The sequence below is a fragment of the Acanthochromis polyacanthus genome, chromosome 5 (genome assembly GCF_021347895.1).
Source record: "Acanthochromis polyacanthus isolate Apoly-LR-REF ecotype Palm Island chromosome 5, KAUST_Apoly_ChrSc, whole genome shotgun sequence".
Lineage (NCBI taxonomy): Eukaryota > Metazoa > Chordata > Actinopteri > Pomacentridae > Acanthochromis > Acanthochromis polyacanthus.
The window spans coordinates 38,679,629-38,698,774 of NC_067117.1; the positions used below are offsets into that span (position 1 = coordinate 38,679,629).

Here is a 19,146-nt window from a genome sequence, read left to right on the forward strand (position 1 = left end):
CAACGTATTTAAGAACTATGTCCGTGAAAATAACATCCCTATTCACAAACTGGTGGGAATCACCACTGATGGAGCCCCGGCGATGTGCGGTGTGCGCTCTGGTTTTATAGCTCTGTGCCGTAACGATCAGGATTTTCCTGTCTTCATGAATTATCACTGTGTGATTCATCAGCAGGCTCTGGCTGGGAAAGTTGTGGACTTTTCTCACGTAATGAAACTGGTGGCCAAAGTGGTAAACTCGATCCGAGCAAAGGCGCTTCAGCATCGCTTATTCAAGGCGTTGTTGGATGAGCTGGAGTCCGCGTATGGAGACCTGCTTCTGCATGCTGACGTGCGATGGTTGAGTCGCGGCAAAGTGTTGCAGCAATTTGTTGACTTGCTGCCTGAGATAAAGATGTTTCTGTGTGAAAGGAATGAGGAGCATGAGGAGCTCTCAGATGATGCCTGGCTGCTGGACCTGGGGTTTCTAACAGACCTAACAGCAAAACTGAACTCACTCAACAATGAGCTCCAGGGAAAAGACAGAAACCTGCCCCAGATGATAAGTGCAGTGAAGGCATCCAAGGCCAAACTCAGTGTCTGGACCACACACCTAAAGAGAGGAGTGCTGACACACTTCACCAACCTGGAGAAAATGTCAATGTCCATCAGAGACAACTATGATTTTCACCCTGAGCAGTACTGTGCACACCTGGAGAAACTGGCAGCAGAGTTCAGTCGACGTTTTGGTGAGTTAGATGTCATGGAAGATGTTGCTGCATTTGTCTCAAACCCATTCCTGCCTATTGATACAGATGATGTTGCAGCCAAATTCCAGAAAGCATTTGGTCTTGTACATGGAGTGGACATGGAGATAATTGATCTGCAAAATGACATAGAGCTAAAAGCCAGATCAAGGGACAGTGACTTTTGGAGACTTGTCTGCAGAGAGAAGTTTCCTCTCCTCAGTGCATGTGCAGCAAAAGTGAGTGCCTACTTTGGTTCAACTTACCTTTGTGAAATGGCATTTTCACAGATGAAAATAATCAAATCAAAGCACAGGAGTCGGCTTACAGACAGACACCTCACTGACTGCCTCAGACTGGCTGTCTGTGCTTATGAGCCTAACTATAAGGCTCTTTTAGACAGTGTTCAGTCATAGCCATCACATTGACTTGTACTGTTGTACCTTCAGCTGATTAAAAAAAAAAAACAGCAGTCATTGCTAGTTCATCCAGTCTGCTGAATGACAAAACAAAACATTTTTTCTTTATTTCATAATAATTATTTTACTAGAGGTGCACTGTCTGAGAATATTGTCAGTGTTGTGTTGTAACTTCAGTTGATAAAAACAGCAGTCATTGCTAGTTCATCCAGTCTGCTGAATGACAAAAACAAAACAAAACATTTTTTCTTTATTTCATAATAATTATTTTACTAGAAGGTGCACTGTCTGAGAACATTGTCAGTGTTGTGTTGTAACTTCAGTTGATAAACTCAGCAGTCATTGCTAGTTCATCCAGTCTGCTCACTGCAAATATATATATATATTTTTTCATATGGTTATTAACATTTCTATTTTACATTGCACTGTCTTGACTCTTGAAAATAGTGACAGTGTTGTCTTGTGACTTCAGTTGTTAAACAAAGCATTTCATCCAGTCTGCTCAAATCTTCTTTCCCTTTTTCATGTTTAATAATACAAAAATAATTCTATTTTGTAGTAGTTGCACTGTCTGAGAATAATGTCAGTTTTGTGTTGTAACTTCAGCTGATAAACACAGCATTCATTGGTACTAGTACCTTTTCTTCATTTCATATGGTAAAAACATTTTATTTTATGTTCCACTTAAAATTAAGTGTGGGTAATTTCATTAATTAAAATTAGGCTCAATAAAAAGCCTCACTTTTTAACAGTCTGGAAAGTATTTTTCTCTCAACGCTTCAATAGGTAGATCTTGCCTGTTGCCAAGGCAGAGGTCAGGGATCTTGGGCATAAACAGGTTGGTGACCACTGGCTTAAATAGTTGGAGGTGAGGTAGAAAACAGGTGATGTACATCACTGCAATCAGCAAAGTGCAGGCAGGTGAGTGAGACAACGGAGGCAGACAGACAGATGCAGAGACCAAGAGACACAAACTGATAGAAACAAGAGGGAGAGAGATGCAAGAGAGACATATGAAACAGGAAGGAGAGACAAGGAGGAAGGAGGACAATAGGGGCGGAAGAAAGGATCATAACCGTTTCATGTTTTATGCCTATCGCACTCTGAATGCTTCATTTGAAATCCACTCTAGCAGAGCACAGAGACAAAATTCTAAAAACTGTAAATTCCCAGCCATATCTTGCATAATAACACTTTTTGATGCTGCAGATATATTAGTTTTCAAAATATCTTGTGTTAATGAAAATGAACAACAAAAATGCAGCAGTGCACTTCTTTCAAAACATACTTGTCACAGATTCAAAGAAATGTAAATATCACTTTGAAAATCACTTTTATTGGTGAATAAATGATGACTTTTGTTTCACTTATTTCTCCTTAGCTCCCTCCTGTTACCCCTTCTCTTAATCCTCTCCTTAATTGTCATATCCTGCGCCTTTGTTCTTTCACCATCTCTTATTTTCTTTCCTCCCTCTTTGCTTCTCAGAATTTCCCAAATTTTTCTTGTCTTGTCCTTGTTTCACACCTATTCAACCCTCTCCTTTTTTTTTTCTTTTCTCTGATTCTCCTCCCTTCCCCTGCCCTCCTCTCAGGTTGTTTGAGTATTGTGGCAGGGTATCCCCAGTCCCTCTAGTGGTACCAGTCAAACGTCAACGAGTGGCGATGCCCCTGGTGCGACGGGTAAAATCTCTGCCGGTCAAATTGTTGGGACAGAATTCCTCTGTCCTCCCCACCAGCAACAAAGAGAAATGTGAGTTTCAACTTGTCTAGTTGTAAAGATTTACTGAATGGAGTTTGTATTGTAGTATCATGCATGCAATAATCAGCACATAAGGGTTTACAAGACACCATAGAAGATAAAGAATTTGACGTACACAGTGCCAGAGCACTATAACGTGCGTATCTGCAAAGTACACTGTAAAATATTTGTAAAACAGAAAAGCAAAATCAAATCAGCAGATTTTCTTCGTCACCAAATTGAATGAGTGCTGGCAAAAGCATTTCCTGTATAATGCTAGAGAAAGCCAAATCAAATGAAATTTGTTTTGTCTTTTTTTGTTTGCTTTTTGAACCGGGGATCTTCTTGCTGCAAAGCGAAAGTGCCAAGCACTATACCACTGTGCAGCCCACAGCTGAACATGAAAACTTAAAATCATCCATCACATACCCCTTGCAAAAGGAACAACCACAGTATGGACTGGGACACGAACAGCATTAAAGCATCAGAGGCCAATCTAAAGTTGTTAGAAACTGAATCTAAATAGTGTATGTTTGTATACATTTTATAACATACAAATCCTATTGGTATATATTCCATTTTGTGATGTAAACCATCATGATGTAGGCCATCATACCATCAAAGTCTTTGTGTCTGCATGATTCCCTTCCTCTTCTCATAATTCTTCTCCCATAATTTTCTGAGTCACTCCAACTCCAACCTTCTGACCCAAATCTTCCCTTCATCTATTTTTAAAGTCTTGTGTTTATATGTCAGCAGAAAGTTCAAACATTAGGGTGACTGTTATAACATTATTTTTGCATTTTGCTCATTAATCTGTTAGGAAATGGAGGCGTTTAGAACCCAAGCACAGACACAACAGACAGGCAACAGGTGTTAAAGAAATAGGGATTTTAGTAAAGCAAAATCAAACTACAATGTAACTAAAAACCGGACTGTGGTAGCAAAGCAAAAAACCAAGCAACTGAAAAAACAACTGAACTAAGGGAAGGTACTCACACATGGGGAAAACTAATAACAGTTGGTGAAAACAAACTGACGTCCATCCAACTAACTGAGTCAAAGGGGAAATCTATAAGGGGAAAACGCTGAGAAGTCCAAAACCGATGCAGTCCAGAGGGGTAGGGAAAACGGGGGAGCGGAGACAGAGACGACATGTATGTCCAACAATGATCCAGCAAAGACTGAGGGACAGGGCAGAGCTTAAGTAGCAGAGGAGGGGACCAGGTGAATGGAGTTGGACTGATTGCCTGCAGCTGATGCCCATGCAGCAATCAGCTGGCAGAGCCAGAGGGGGAGAGAGACAGGAGGGAAGGATGACAGACAGAGGGAGACAGAGGCAACAAGACAAGTAGGGAGGTGAAAATGGGGAGTGATGATGGAAAAAGGAAAAAAGGCGAAAGAAGAGCTGGAGTGGGATCGTAACAAAATCATTCAATTCAAATCGTGTTCTGACTGTGGATCTGAGGCGATATGTTGACGCCCCATCAGCTCTTTACACATTTGACTTGGACCTCAACTTCTCTTTCCCAATAGCAGTTTTTTTGTTTTTGTTCTTTCTTTTTTCTGCTGAGTTGCTCATAAGGCAGTTTTTAAGTCACTGATTTGAATGTGTTTCTGTTTACTCATCAAACTCGCATTTCCAATGGCTTGGTAAAGTATTATCAAAATGAAACAAACACAAGTTTTTTTTTGAGTAACACTTTTTTTTGGAAAGCTCACAACAAAGAGCTGACAGTTTGTGCTTCCTCCTGTAAATAGTCACCATGTAACCAAAAGCCCTGCCAAATGTCAAGTCAGTTGTGTCAAGATGAGACTGAAGTGTACATTTTTAGCTTTAAAGGCAATATTTTTTACATTGCATGACAGGATTACAGTCATTTTTAAGTTCCCCCTTTTTCACTCAAAATAATTAGACATTTAACTGATTAGCACTTTAATGGTCAGGTGTGATGTATTTACAGCCTCGTTGTTTTGCATTAGTGGTGAGTTCCATACATCTCAGCTTCATGTTCTCATAGGCCTTCTCTACTGAACTCTTCCAGGGCACTCTGAGCTCAATGATGTAGAGGTGTCTAATAGAAGCTGACCACAGCACTAGGTCTGGTCGCAGGTTGGTGGATGAAATCTCAGGTGGGAAGCAAAGCTTTTGTTCCAGATCTACCAGCATTCTCCAGTGATAAGCCCCTTTCGACTACCCAGGATCTGGATAGTTGAGAGAGGCCTGCTTGAAAGGACCCTCACCATCCTGGACAAATGTTGTTTCTTGCCATCAGGTCGACGTGGGTGGAGGGGCTTGAACACTCATCCGCTGTATTTCAAGCACTAGTGCCAAGCACAGGTTTAATGACCTTGAATGAGGGTTGCAAGGCTGGTCTTGCAACCCAGAAAGGCAAATGAAAGACAAAGGAGAAAGCAATAAAATAAATGGCAAAGGTAAGTTGATTAGGAATGTATAGTTGTGATATGTTTTAAACAAATGTAATCTCACAGAAAAATTTCTTCAAAATTAATTTGAGAGTGCAGTTTAGTTGCAGAGGAATGTAATTTTGTGGAGGTTGGGTTGCTTAAAAAAGAAATAATGGAGAGGTCAGCAACACCAACATAGCTGTAAGACCAAGAAAGACAGCCGAAGTGGATGATCCACAGAGGTTTTTCCTTGGTTAAGAGGAAACCCTTCACTACATTTAGCCAAACCATGGACATTCTTGAGGATGCAGGTTCAAGTTTACAGAGAAAGTCTAAGAGAAGACTTTATAAATGTAAATACAGAGGGTAAGCCCAAGATACAAAGTACTACTAACACTCAAAGACAGAATGGTCATTTTAGACTTTACTAGAAAACATGTAAAAAAAAACAAACAAAAAAAACCCCAAAGAAAGTGTCTAGTTGTGGAACAAGATGAAATACAGATGAAAGAAAGGAAGATGTGGAAGTAAAGGAAGGACTCCTAATACAAAGTGTAGCACATATCTGTAACATGGTGGAGGCGGTGCTGAGGCATGGCTGGCAATAGTGGCGTTCCTTGATGATGTGCTTGCCCTGAGAAGGTTTGTAAAGCTCTATGTTCTGCTCAGCCTCACTCAAATGCAAATAAAAGCTGTCAGGACATGCTTCACAGCATAAATGACCAATGACACAAAACATACTGTCAAAGCAACCCAAGAATTTTATAAGGCAAAGAAATGAAATGTTATTAAATGGATTTTGTTATTAAATAGTCCCAACTAAGCATGTATTTTTTTTCATTCACTGAAGAAAAAACTATATGCAGAAAGACCAATAAACAAGCAACAGCTGATAGCAGCTGCCTTCAAGACCTGACAAAGCATCTCAATGAAGGAAACCCAGAATTTGGTGAGATTCTGACTGCCAGGAAATCAGGCAATCATTGACAAACAATTTGCATCAAATACGAATGGATTCAAATTCAGTAGAATCCAGTACCTTTAGGATTGAAAGAAACACAGACTCTGAGGGTGTGCCCAACTTCAGTAATGATCTCGTGGTTGACTCCAAATCAGGTTGCAAAACTGTTATTGCTTTTCAACACTGAATCAATTGATTTGGCGATATTGATAAGAATTTACAAAAACGGACTATTTCATGCGAAAGTGGGATGTACAAAGGAGCAGAACAACTTTTTATTGGGAGGCGCATTCCAGAGCAGCACACATAGCTGTAAATATGTATTGTATTCTGTATTTTTATTTGTAAAATACTATAAAATGCTATATGAACAAAAATGCAATCAAGGCAAAATATATTTCGCAAAATAAAAGAGCAAGGATAAAATATCAGACAATGCAATTAACAAAAGAGAAAGGGGGAATAGCCCTTTCCTGCCTTCGGGAATATTATTATCCTGCACGGATAGCGCCGGCGAGAGTTTTGTTGGAAGAACCTAACCAGATTTTTTACTACACCTATTCAAAAGAGACATCAGGGTTGTAGTGATCTCATGCTGGAGATCCTGTGGGTCCTCAGGGGCTAATCATTTCCACATTTTTTGGGATTGTTCGGTGATAACATTGTATTGGACACAGGTATGTGCGCATATTAATTATGTATTTGGCAGTAAAATACCCTGTAACTTTGAAAATGTGTATTTGGGCAATGTGAATGTAATAGATTAGAGAAACAAGGATCAACGGTTGCTCTGGATACTATTGGCAGCAAGTAAGAAAGCTGTCACAAGGAAGTGGTTAAAGCCAGATCCGCCGACAATTGAAGACTGGATTAGCACAATTCAAGAAATCTATACCATTGAAAAGCTTTCTTTTACCGTCAGGACTCAAAGGGACAAGTTTTACACTATTTGGTCAAAGTGGACTGAGTATGTGACGCCCATAGGTCGGACTTTCAGTAAAAGAAACAATATGTAAAGCTGCGGAAATAATATGTAAGTGTGTAGTAACCATATTTTTGTGAAGGTAATCTATGGAGAGAATTTTGTTTCTTTATTATTCAATCAATCAAAACAGGTTTTGCAATCAAAAAAAAGAGTCGAGACCAAAAAACATAAAGTTGCAATCAAAAAATAAAAGATCAATCAAATAGAACAGATCTGAGACCAAAAAAATGTAAGTGGCAACCACCGCCCCCAATTTTTTTGAGATCAAAACAGAAAAGGTTGCAAATGAAAATATAATAATTTGAGAAAATATTGACTTAACTTCAATCAAAAATAATATTTTTTGCTTGCAAGTTCAAAGGTTTTGCTTGCAAGTTCAAAGGTTTTGGTTGTGAATTCTAAAGTTTTGCTTGCAAGCTCAAAAGTTTTGGTTGCGAATTCTAAAGTTTTGCTTGCGAATCTGACTGAACCAAATGGGCGGGGCCAACACTGGTGGAAGAGACAAGAGTTCCTATTGGTCGGTTTGACCTTGCTTCACCGTCAGTCATCTCCGCTCCCCTCTGTGCTGTTGCTGGCTGCTTCCGCGCTAGGTAAGTTGGTAGCCGGTTGCGCACAAATTAATTATGCTAAATATTTTAGGCTACAATCAGCAGTACATTTGTAACAACAATAATTATAAGGCCCGGATAGTGCATGCACGCTGATAGCATTGTTGTCTCGGCTTGTCCCGGCTTGAGCAGGGTAGCCGGTGACATGTCCAGTGAGGGTAGGGAGCATATGAGGCAGATACAACGCAAGGCTGTGATTGCAACATGCAATCGCGGGATCACCATTCCTACAAAACAGTAGCCCTGCTACAGTTGACTGTGAAACTTTATTGACAAATTGCGGGGCCAGTTTCCAGCGCATGGCAGCCTGATGGTGGAAGTCAGCCCTGGAACTGAGATTCCGAGGGTGGGGTGCGGGGGGCACATAAACCAGCCACGTGAGTATGGATCTTTTCCTATTGCACATTTTTCTGTCAGACTGGGCCTGTTAGTCGCACTAACACAGATATTTCACCCTCCCTAACAGATATTTTTGTAAAGGGATAAATATATGAAGGTTTTCCTAAATATGCCCTGCAAACTGGAGTTGATGCGAAAACGATGAGGTACCCACTCTTTTTGCGCATGCCCATTGACGCTTTTAGCAGTCGGCAGCAATGTAAACAAAAGCGTTTGCTCGGTGCTGATATATTTCATGTAATGATATAAAAATACCGCTATTATGACTCAATATGCTTCACTTTCCTTTTTAGGGCATAGTCGATAATCGAGCACAAGAATGAGTAACCAAGCTGCGAGATCACAAGTCCAGGTATGCGGCTAGCTATGCGTTATGCACTTACATGTATTTTCATTGTGGTGGTAATAGTTTGCAGAGCTTGAGCAGGACCGGAATCATCTGACACTATATGCTTTTGATCCGCAGGCTCACATTACATTGGCAAATGTTGGCAAAATACATTGCCTTAACTCTAGAGCATCTGATTTTTATGTTTCTTGACATAATGTAGATTTTACTACTCTTCTTCATCTGCTTTGAATTGCTGTTTCTCCTTACGTTGTATGGATCTGAGCTTTGGTAACGCACAATTTTCCCCAGTGTGAGAAAAGTTTTATCTTATCCTATAATAATAAGAAGTGCTTGTATGTGTAGTTGATGCCATCATCCCTTTTAAGTTATAAATAACTGTTACTTTAATTTAATATTTCTCTTTCTGGTTGCAGGAATCAACACGACACCAGCTTCTGTCCAGAGTCAGGGACAGACTGACTTCTGTAATCAGCAGAGATCCTATTGATTTCTATTATCTGTATTTGGTGTGCACACAGGAGTTGCAATTTCTTCAAGCTGGGGCAGCCTATCTTGATGTCCCTGAGTCTGTGGTGGACCATGGGCAGCAGCTGTCTCATGTTGTCAGCAATTATCACACCGCACGGTTCGTCCACTGTTTGATGATGTGGCATCTGTTGAATGGAGTGGAAGTGTGGAGCGACCCCGCCTCAACAGAGACAGACAAATGCTACAGAATCTTCTTGGTACAAAGTTACCACTGACATCTCTGGTGAACCTCCGTGGCATTTCAAGATCCACTCTATACAGAGGAATGCAAGAACACAACCTCTCTGTCAGAGCGGGGTATTCAGACATTCCCGATGAAATTGTAGATCTAAAGGTTAGGTCAATAAAAGCAAGGTTGCTCCATGCTGGCTACAGGCTAGTGAAAGGAGCCCTTAGATCTATGGATTACTGGATTCAATGGAGAAGAGTGAAAAGTTCCTTGCAGCATGTGGATGGTGCAGGAGTAGTAGCTCGGATGATCCAGTTGAACTGCATTGCAAGGCGGACATACTCCGTTCCTGCTCCTCTGTCACTTGTCTACATTGACACAAATCACAAGTTGATCCGGTGTGTTTTTGTGTACTGAACTTGTAAAAAATTAATGTCACCCACTTGCAATCAGTGTGGACTAACAATCAACTTTTTGATAGGTACAACATTGTGATTTATGGAGCAATTGATGGCTTCTCAGGGAAGGTAAGGATTGCTTGCATATCCTTGCTGACCACTTATTGTTATGAACAACTACACAAACCACTTCTAACACTTTGTTACAGATCTTCTATCTGGATGCGGCAGGAACAACAAAGCAGAGACAGCTTTCTAATTCTTCATGGATGGAGTTGGGAAATTTGAATGGCCATCAAGGTAAGTGCAGTATGACAGAAGAAATGTAACAACATGTTGCCAACACTGTGCTAGTAGTAGTAGTAATGATTTTTTAAAAAGTCCATAATTTAGGTAATTGGAATTCTTGAGTACATTAGCAAGTGTTCTAATCGGATATGGCTCTGTTCAGACTACAACAACAACAACAAACATTGAGGTTGCTATGACACATGCCATCGAACTTTGCTTGAATGGAGACTCCGTTGAAAATGCAGATGAGCTGGCGGCTCCGCTCGTAGCTGCCGAGTGCCACCGCTCGCTGGTCGCATTTTCTGTGGAAGCTGCTGATCCACTCGTCACTGTGTGTTTACGGATACAATCGGAGGTCCGTGCAGCGCCAATGAAGTGAATGGTTAGGAATATTCATTTCAAAAATTAACATCACATTGAAATATAAATGTCCTATCTTTTCTGTCTTCCAGAGTACAAGGTGATCAGGGGGTGGAAAACCTAGACATTGCAAGATGCATGTTTAGTGTACGAGGAACCGGTCGTGGTAGCTTTATTGCTGGAAAAAGTGTCCACAACCAGAGGTAACCGGTTACAGTTAAGATCCATAAACCAGAATGTTGGGGGTAGGAAAAAACACCAAATTTGCCAAAAAAAATTCTAAAGCCAGTTTTACTTTGTCCCTCAATTTAAAGGAGAACTCTGGCCATGAGGAGAATCTGCTCAGCTATTTCACTGCTAACCGCTGTTAACCACACTTCATTGCCACTATGCAATGAAGCGATGGGGGACGATATTCTCTAACCGCGAGTGTGTCCTCTACTGTGTTCAAAATATCACAATACATGCTTCAGGACATCCACCAGGTCTTTACCTCATGAATCTGAGCAATGACGAAGTCCACAAAAGAGAGAAAGAGCGGGATTACAGCTGTGTCTGGGAGAAGAAAAGTGAAAGTAAACAGAATGGTCAGTGAAGCATGTCAGAGAAACAGCTGTAATGCTGCTCCTTCTCTCTTTTGTGGTGTTCGTCATTGCTCAGGTTCATGAGGTAAAGACCTGCTGGATGTTCTGAAGCATGTATTGTGATATTTTGAATATAGTAGAGGCCACACTCGCGGTTAGAGAATATCATCCCCCATCGCTTCATTGCATAGTGGCAATGAAGTGCGGTTAGCAGCGAAATAGCTGAGCAGATTCTCCTCAGATTTTTTCCAGTATTAGCATTCAGTGTCCCTAAGCTGTGGAGGCTGACATGACTTTTGGGCGGAGTTCTCCTTTAAGAAGGAAACTTATGGTCGTTGTTTAAAAAATTATACCTAATCTAATAATCTTTAATAGTGTTCACACTTGAATAACAATGATGACTCAGGGTGTAGATTTTCTTTGTTTACTGTAAATCAAAGATGTTGCAGCACATCGTCACTCATTCATTCAGTCATCAGTGTCTTCATGGCGTATTCTTAAAACACTGTACGCTCTCTACTAACGCTGATGCGCTCACATAAGGGTTTCTTCCTCTTGTGGCAAAACAGAGTTGCTACACTCTGCTTCTGCTGTATGTCTTTGTAGCATAGACTGCTTTGTAGGCACTTAGAGCTCAGGAACTAATTTAAAGAAATTATAAATGAAGTACTTCAATGCCATAAAGGAAATATTAGAGGGGTGGTCCTTTACAAATGACCATAACTATCTCTAAACATTAACTTCCCACAGTAATTTTTCTGTCTTTAATCCAGTGCAAAGCCTTACATAGTTTTGTCTCATCTCTATCATCGCTTGTTTCTAGGATCGAACGCCTGTGGAGAGACGTGTGGACTGTCACATGTCAGTACTACAATCTGCTCCACAGTTAGGAGGAAGAGGGATTTATTGACCTGTCCAACGCTATTCACCTCTTCTGTGTGGGCTATATCTTCATCCCAAGACTGAAAGCTGACCTGCAGCATTTCACAGAAAGCTGGAACTGTCATCCATTGCGAACTGAAGGAAATCTTTCACCAAATCAGCTTTGGAACATTGGGCTGATGCAGGCACCAGTGCCAGAACCAGACCTGGCGGAGGTATAGACCCCTTGCAGTGTTTACTAACACAAGGTATGCGCGCGCAGACCCGGTGCAGGAGCTCCTCCACATTCCACTTTAATTTAATGGGTGAGCCAGTGTCTGACGACTGGGGTGTCTTGGAGTTCCCTGAACAAGAAGAGAAAGATAGCGTTTAGGAAATTGCATGTCTCGGCTTTGGCCACATCAATGGGCTTGCTTTGAGAAGGTGGTGGCGGCTGTTGTTTGGGGCTGCCGCCGCCGACAGCCGCCTCCTGCTGCCTGCCCGACACGGCCTCTTGCTGTTTGGATGCAGCAGATGGTGTGCTGTCCTGTTGCTGCTGGCCTGGTTCGGCATGTTGAGTATTAAAGTAATCCTTCAATGCGTTATCAGGCACTACTTTGACATACTGCACTGTCCTGCTAACGGGCTCAGGGCTTCTCCAGACATACAGTGCCCACTGTCACAAGAAAGACTTGTTACACTGCAGCAATGAGTAAACCCAACAACAGAGTCCTGCTCTTTTGGTCGGGACATCTACTTGTGTGCCCTCGAAATAGCACTTGGACAGTGACAGCGTCTTGTGTAAACAATAAAAGTGTATTTTTCAACTGGAAGAAGCAGTCAAGTACATGATTTCTTTTCGGTTGTTTTATTTTAACCTCAACCAGTGTTGCACATTCCAACCCAGTTGTCTGCAAATATTTTCAACATGAACAATGACATATGTGAGTGGAGGGAGGCTGGACATCTTAAATGGAAGCAAGTTGCTCATGCTATTTTAGAATTAACAGTACCAGTGGATGGTCAGTGGGCACTATGAATTAAAGAACAGTGAGAACATAAAAGTACTACACCTTCTAAAACAAGTTGCATAACGCTAAAACAGCCATTTGCAAAAATGTCGAAAATCAAGGGTCTACTTTCCCCATTACAAGTCCATCATCACATGTAGCTCAACCCGTAAAAGACATCACACTCTATAAAATCCTGCACCACACTTAATGGCAGTTTGCAGGAGTGTCTTGAAGGAGTCATAGTCATTGATGTGGGCTACTGGGAATGTAACAGTGTCAGTGCAAGCACTGACAGTTGGATAACAAACACTGTATATTGTCACTGTGTATTGTCATTCATGCAGCAATGATCGAATATCACAGTGATTTGGAATTTATCCTGCTCAGCCAAAAGCAGATGTTTGTGGGCTTGACCCGTTATCCACTGCATGACCGAGGATACCGTCAGGGTCTCTTCAGTGCAGTCATCACGGTGTGCATCTTGAAAAGAGACAAAAAGCTTACATAATTGAAAATCTGTACAGTCATTTATATGCAAACTATGTGGTGTAATGCTCAGTTTTTCTCAGCAATCTGGGTTGGTTTGATGCAACTATTTGTTAACAGCAGGCCTTAAGGAACATATTTGTGGTAAATGTGATTTTTACTTATTCTACACTACACTACTAGATAAAACGTAAACATATTTGGACTATCCTCTAATCAAAGACAGTTATGCTGAGTAAACAAGAACAAAAAATGGGATGTATAAAAGGTAAATATTTAAAGAGTAAGAAAATGTTTGTGGGGAACCTGTCCATGAATGGCCTGGTAGGTGATAACCAAACTTTTAAAATGAATCCTGATATAATCCAGATGGAGGTTGACGTGGCATTCTACCGCTACTTCCGTAAACTTGAATGGTTGTACATACCTTCAAGTTCCAGAAGAAAGTCCTGAAAGTGCTCCAAGATTTTTGACTCCTTAACTTGCTTACTCGATCCACTTGTGCTCATCTTTGGGGCCAGATGGGACGTGACGTAAAGGGCGTCCACCTACAAATAACAGCAACAACAACGAAAATACCATGTAGTATGTTCTGTAAAAATGTAGAAGCTTTACTGCGCAATGGGATACCATATCATTTTCTCCTGCAAAGAAGAGGCTGCGACAGATTTCTGGCCTTTTCTGTATCACTTTGAGGAGGTCATACACTTTCAGGCCCTCAGATAGCTGTTGGAGCATGGGAATGTGTTTGGTTTTCACGTGAAGTCGAATCACCCTTGAAGAAGAAAATATCTTCAACTAGAAAAACCTGACGGCCATCTCTCAATTGTACAGAGTCCTTCAAAAAAAATCCTGGATCCAGACGGTGATCCGGATCACCTCCAAAATCTAATCGATTGTTACTTTTGCTCTTCCGGGCATTCTGTAAAAAATTGGTGAAAATCCGTCCATAACTTTTTGAGTTACGCTGTTAACAGACAAACAGACAGACAGACAGACAAACAAACTCCGATGATTACATAACCTCCTGGCGGAGGTAATTATGCTGGTAATGGTAATTCCATGTCACACTGACTATGTCTGCATTTGCACCCCCCATATCATATCATATCATATCATATCATATCATATCATATCAAATCATATCATATCAGACTTATATCATGACAATGGACATACCTCAGTATTTTGTCTTTGTGCTCCACATCTATTTTGCCTGTGTAGCCACAGTCCGTTATATCCTGGATGTGAGCTGTCATGTCTTCTGCCATTTGAATCTAAAGACAGTAAATTGTACATTTATTATTTTCAATATAAAGTAGTTTGTGTGAAGCACTTAAAGACAGTATGAAATTTGGAATGGGTACAACATATGGTAAAAAAAAAAAAATTCTAAAATTTCTACTTACCTCTCGAATCAGTGGTGAGTAGGTTGTGTCATGGACATCGTCATCAGATATAGGATTGCCAGAAACGACAGTGTCATAACACCACTTTTGGAGGAACTGTGGTTCTGGTCCTCCTTGTGCTAGACTAATGGCAAAGATTTCCTCTGTAGCCCTACAAACATGAAGAGAATGGTTTTATCAACATACAGTAAGTACAAAGGGAAGTCTCAGTTCTGCTTCACGATCAGAATCATACATATTATGTACATGTACCTGAAGAGGTCATCATCCAGGTCATTTAGGGAGTATTTGGGCATCTTTCCCTTTCCTTCACCTTCAAATAGTCTTTTTTTCAATCCCAACCACCATAGCTACAATACAAAACAAAGCAAAGCAAGTCAAATATTGGAGACAATCAAAACAAGTACAGAGAAGTGTCTGATTATTCAAATCATGTGACTATTAAATGATTAAGCTTTTTGAAGCCTGTTTATAGAAGACACCTCAGTTGAGAATTGATCAAAACAAAACATCAAAGCCATCAAGGAAACAAAAAAGGTGAAAGTAATGATTCTTCATTTGATGTCTACCCTGTGACAAAACTACTCACAAATGTCCAGTACTTACCAGACAGAAATTCCTTCCTCAGGGCCCCTGTGTCGACCTCCGCCTCACCCAGGAAAGTGATTTTTAGGAGATGAGCTGGACTGCCATTTTTTTTGACATTTCCACATCTTCAGCTCCCTTTCCACCACATTCTCCCGAGACACACATAATTCAAAGGTCTTGTTGGAGTCCACCTGAGATCTGGCCCACTCAATGACATCCTGCACACTGTAACAATACAAAAAATCTCGATAGAAGCCAGATATTCCAACATGTATTTTCGAGCACATATAAAAACATTTTATTTATAATAATATTAATAATAATATTACCATGAAATACAATCTAAATCAGCCTGAGATGTGTCCCCTTCACAGGCTCTGTCCTCGGGACTGCAACAATAAAGGAAGTCATTAATGTGAGGTCATGTGATGTGAACAACATGGCTGACCGACCGAAAATATGACACAACAAAAAGAACATGAAGTTTGGAAACTGAGAAGCAACGGAGAAGAGCATATAGAGGAGGAAGTAAAAATGTCATGGAAAGGAGCCGGTAAGGCCATGGAGGGAGAGCTGGCGATATTATGCTGTTAAAATTAGTGTGCTTACTAGACATAGGTAATAACAGCAACATTTCCCATGAAAAATACAAACTACTAACGTACTACCGCATCTACAGAGTAGGGGAAAAATGTAGATGATGATAAACAATTACCTGTGTCCACAAAAACTTCCATGAACCTCCACATCTGAGGCAGAAAAGGCTTTCTTGCAAATAGGACATTCAACCTCATGTTCCTGCATTTGGGCATGCAAATAACAACTTAGATGAAACAGCTTTAGGCAAACTGTTACCATAAAAACAGTATAGCAATGACTGCAGTGAAGTGAAAAATAAAGAAAGTGCTCTACCTGTTGAGGGCTGGTGTCAACACAGGTTGGTGAGGCAGGTCCAGAGTTAGATTGGTCAACAAAGATCAAATCTTTCTCCTAAATATAAAAAACAGGTGCATGTAAGGGCTAAACTAGGGGTGTAGAAAACTTTCAACTGAAACTTTTGTTGACTACTGTGTCATTATAATTCTACTTAACCCTTGGATGCACAACCTAATACCTACACTCTTCCACAAGTGGGGTCAAAAATGACCCCAATTAAAATCAATGTATTTTTGCATTAGACTAAAGACATTTCTCTCATTTTAGTTAAAGATGATTTACTTTGTTCAAACAAAAGAGTAATTTCATTTTTAACATTTACATTTTGCACTTTTCATTCACATGTATTACTTAACAATTAATAAATCAGTTGTCAAAACATGTGTGTGTGTGCGTCCCTGGAGGATGAACAAACGACATTCAACAGGTCTGGAGACCATAACACTGTCCACATATGTGCACACATACAAACATCTCCTCTCACTGAGCGCACTTCTCACAAACTACATGCTTCTGACTGTGACCATTGCACACAGGGGTACTGCATTTCCAGCAGTGATCAGTGGCTTTGCGATCTTTGTTTCTTGAACATAACCGGCACCTCTTTCTCTTCTGCTGGCCCTGTGTGCTTCTTTCCTCTGGCTGGATCGCAGCAGTTTTTGTCACTCCACACCTTCCCATTGCTTCAGTCATGTAGGTTGGTAGGGTTGGGATATCTTCCAGTGGACTTTTCATGTGAGGTGTCACAAGCTCCTTTGACAACCCTGTGAGGAAATGTTGTCATCCATTGGTGCTGCCTGTGTGAAATTCAGGGTGCTGTACACTGAAAAATGAATAGACATTCAGAGCAATGACATCAATCATGTTATACCTAAGCACCATGGACCACCACTGCGTCTGGTGTTTGCAGGTGTACTTGAAGAGTTCATTTGCAAAAACAGATAAATCCGTTTTGATAAATTTTCAGAAAACTTTTTTTTTATTGTTTACTTGAGATAATATCAATCAAACTGAAGTTGAGTGGATTTGACTCAGTAGAAAATACATGACAAAATAGAGAAAAATTAAATTATTAGTGTTATTATTATTATTGTCTCAAGTAAACAATAAAACAATAGTTTTCTGAAATTACCCTTTTGTTTGTTTGAACAAAGTAAATCATCTTTAACTAAAATGAGAGAAATGTCTTTAGTTTAATGCAAAAATGCATTGACTTAAATTGGGGTCATTTTTGACCCCACTTGTGAAAGGGTGGGTTAGTGATACAAAATCTGCAATTTCTTAAAATTAATGAAAAAAATTAATAAAAATGCAATTGGCCTCATGATTTCGAAGAATAACAACACAGTTTTGCAAAAACGCATTGATTTTAATTGGGGTCATTTTTGACTCCACTTGTGGAAGAGTGGGGTAGTGACACAAAAACAAACCAAACTTAGTAAATCCATGACCCTTAACATTATAACTAACCATCTCAATTGTTCTCTAGTTGAAAGTTAAAGTTTTATTTTTTTCTCCTGTGTCCTTCTCATCATGGAATTGCCCCTCTGAGGAGTCAGATGAGGAGGCTTCTGGCTCAGGATCAGACTCTGAGATGACCACTTCATCTCTCTCCACAGGTGCAGTTCTCAGCTCAGGCTGTCTTGGTGTGGGTACTCTGGGCTGGAATTCTTAGCAGCGGGGTTGAGTTGCTGGGGAACAGGACTTGGTGGCATGAAGAGATGGTCATCTTGATGCTTCGGAGTTGCGTTCTTATAACTCTGTTGGATTTTTTCCTCTTGATGCATGTGCAGACTCGTGTGATGTAGTGCTCCATCTCCTGTCTCATTTTTGGCCAAAAGAAGCGTCCTCGGACCAGAGCAACTAAATGTCTAAATGTCCCATCTCCTCATGGAGGTACTTGTACACCAGTGGCTTCATGGACTCTGGCACCACCAGTTGCCTCCTGTTACTTGTTTTTCTCCACAGAAGTCCATCTTCATCCAGATGTAGTTTTGGCCACTCTCTGAAAAGTACTCTTACTTGTTCACTTTCAGCTGTTTTGTCTCTGTAGTTCAGGTAGGTGCATTTCCCCTTCAGGTTGGAGACTCTCTGGATTACTGGATCAGTGTTCTGTTCAGCCTTGATGTCCTGGATGGAGAAGGGCTGGATTGGTGGAACCACAGCGCCATCCTGTGTCAAGACATCCACATTACAGGTTATAGGAGAAATCCAGTTAATTTCACCCGTTTGGCTGCTCTGGAGGGCTTTTCCAATGCTGTCCATGACCTCCGGTTCACATTCCTCTGTGCACTCTCGTATGATGGCTTCTATGGGCCTGGATGGAGAAGGGCTGGATTGGTGGAACCACAGCGCCATCCTGTGTCAAGACATCCACATTACAGGTTATAGGAGAAATCCAGTTAATTTCACCCGTTTGGCTGCTCTGGAGGGCTTTTCCAATGCTGTCCATGACCTCCGGTTCACATTCCTCTGTGCACTCTCGTATGATGGCTTCTATGGGCTTGGGTCTGCAAGACAGAAAGTCAGCATCTCTGTTGGCTGTTCCAGGTCTGTACTTCAAATTGAATCTGTAGTCTGCCAGCTCTGCAACCCAGCGATGACCAGTGGCGTTAAGTTTTGCTGACTTGGTGAAGTAAGTGAGCGGGTTGTTGTCACTGTAGACGGTAAAGTGTGAAGCATGGAACAGGTAGTCACGGAAACGCTCTGTGATGGCTCATTCCAGTGCAAGAAATTCCAGTTTACCTGAGTGCAGCTTGTAATTCTTCTCTGCCGGTGTCAGGGTTCTGGATCCATAGCCTATCACTCTCAGGACGCCATCTTGACGCTGGTACAACACAGCACCGAGTCCGTCCTCAGATGCGTCGACATGGAGAATGAAGTGCTTTTCGAGGTTTGGATACGCCATAATAGGTGGATTTGTGAGC

The 19,146-nt window shown here is 41.0% G+C and overlaps 1 protein-coding gene across 5 annotated transcripts in view; it reads left to right on the plus strand.

Annotated features, from left to right (window-relative positions):
• The window catches only part of raly (RALY heterogeneous nuclear ribonucleoprotein), a 261,998-nt gene that overhangs the window by 205,687 nt on the left and 37,165 nt on the right, over window positions 1-19,146 (plus strand). For all 5 annotated transcript variants that reach the window (XM_051948089.1, XM_051948091.1, XM_051948092.1 and 2 more), the window contains exon 5: window positions 2,737-2,894. In XM_051948089.1, the coding sequence (XP_051804049.1) occupies window positions 2,737-2,894 (158 nt within the window). The remainder of the gene's footprint in view (window positions 1-2,736; window positions 2,895-19,146) is intronic.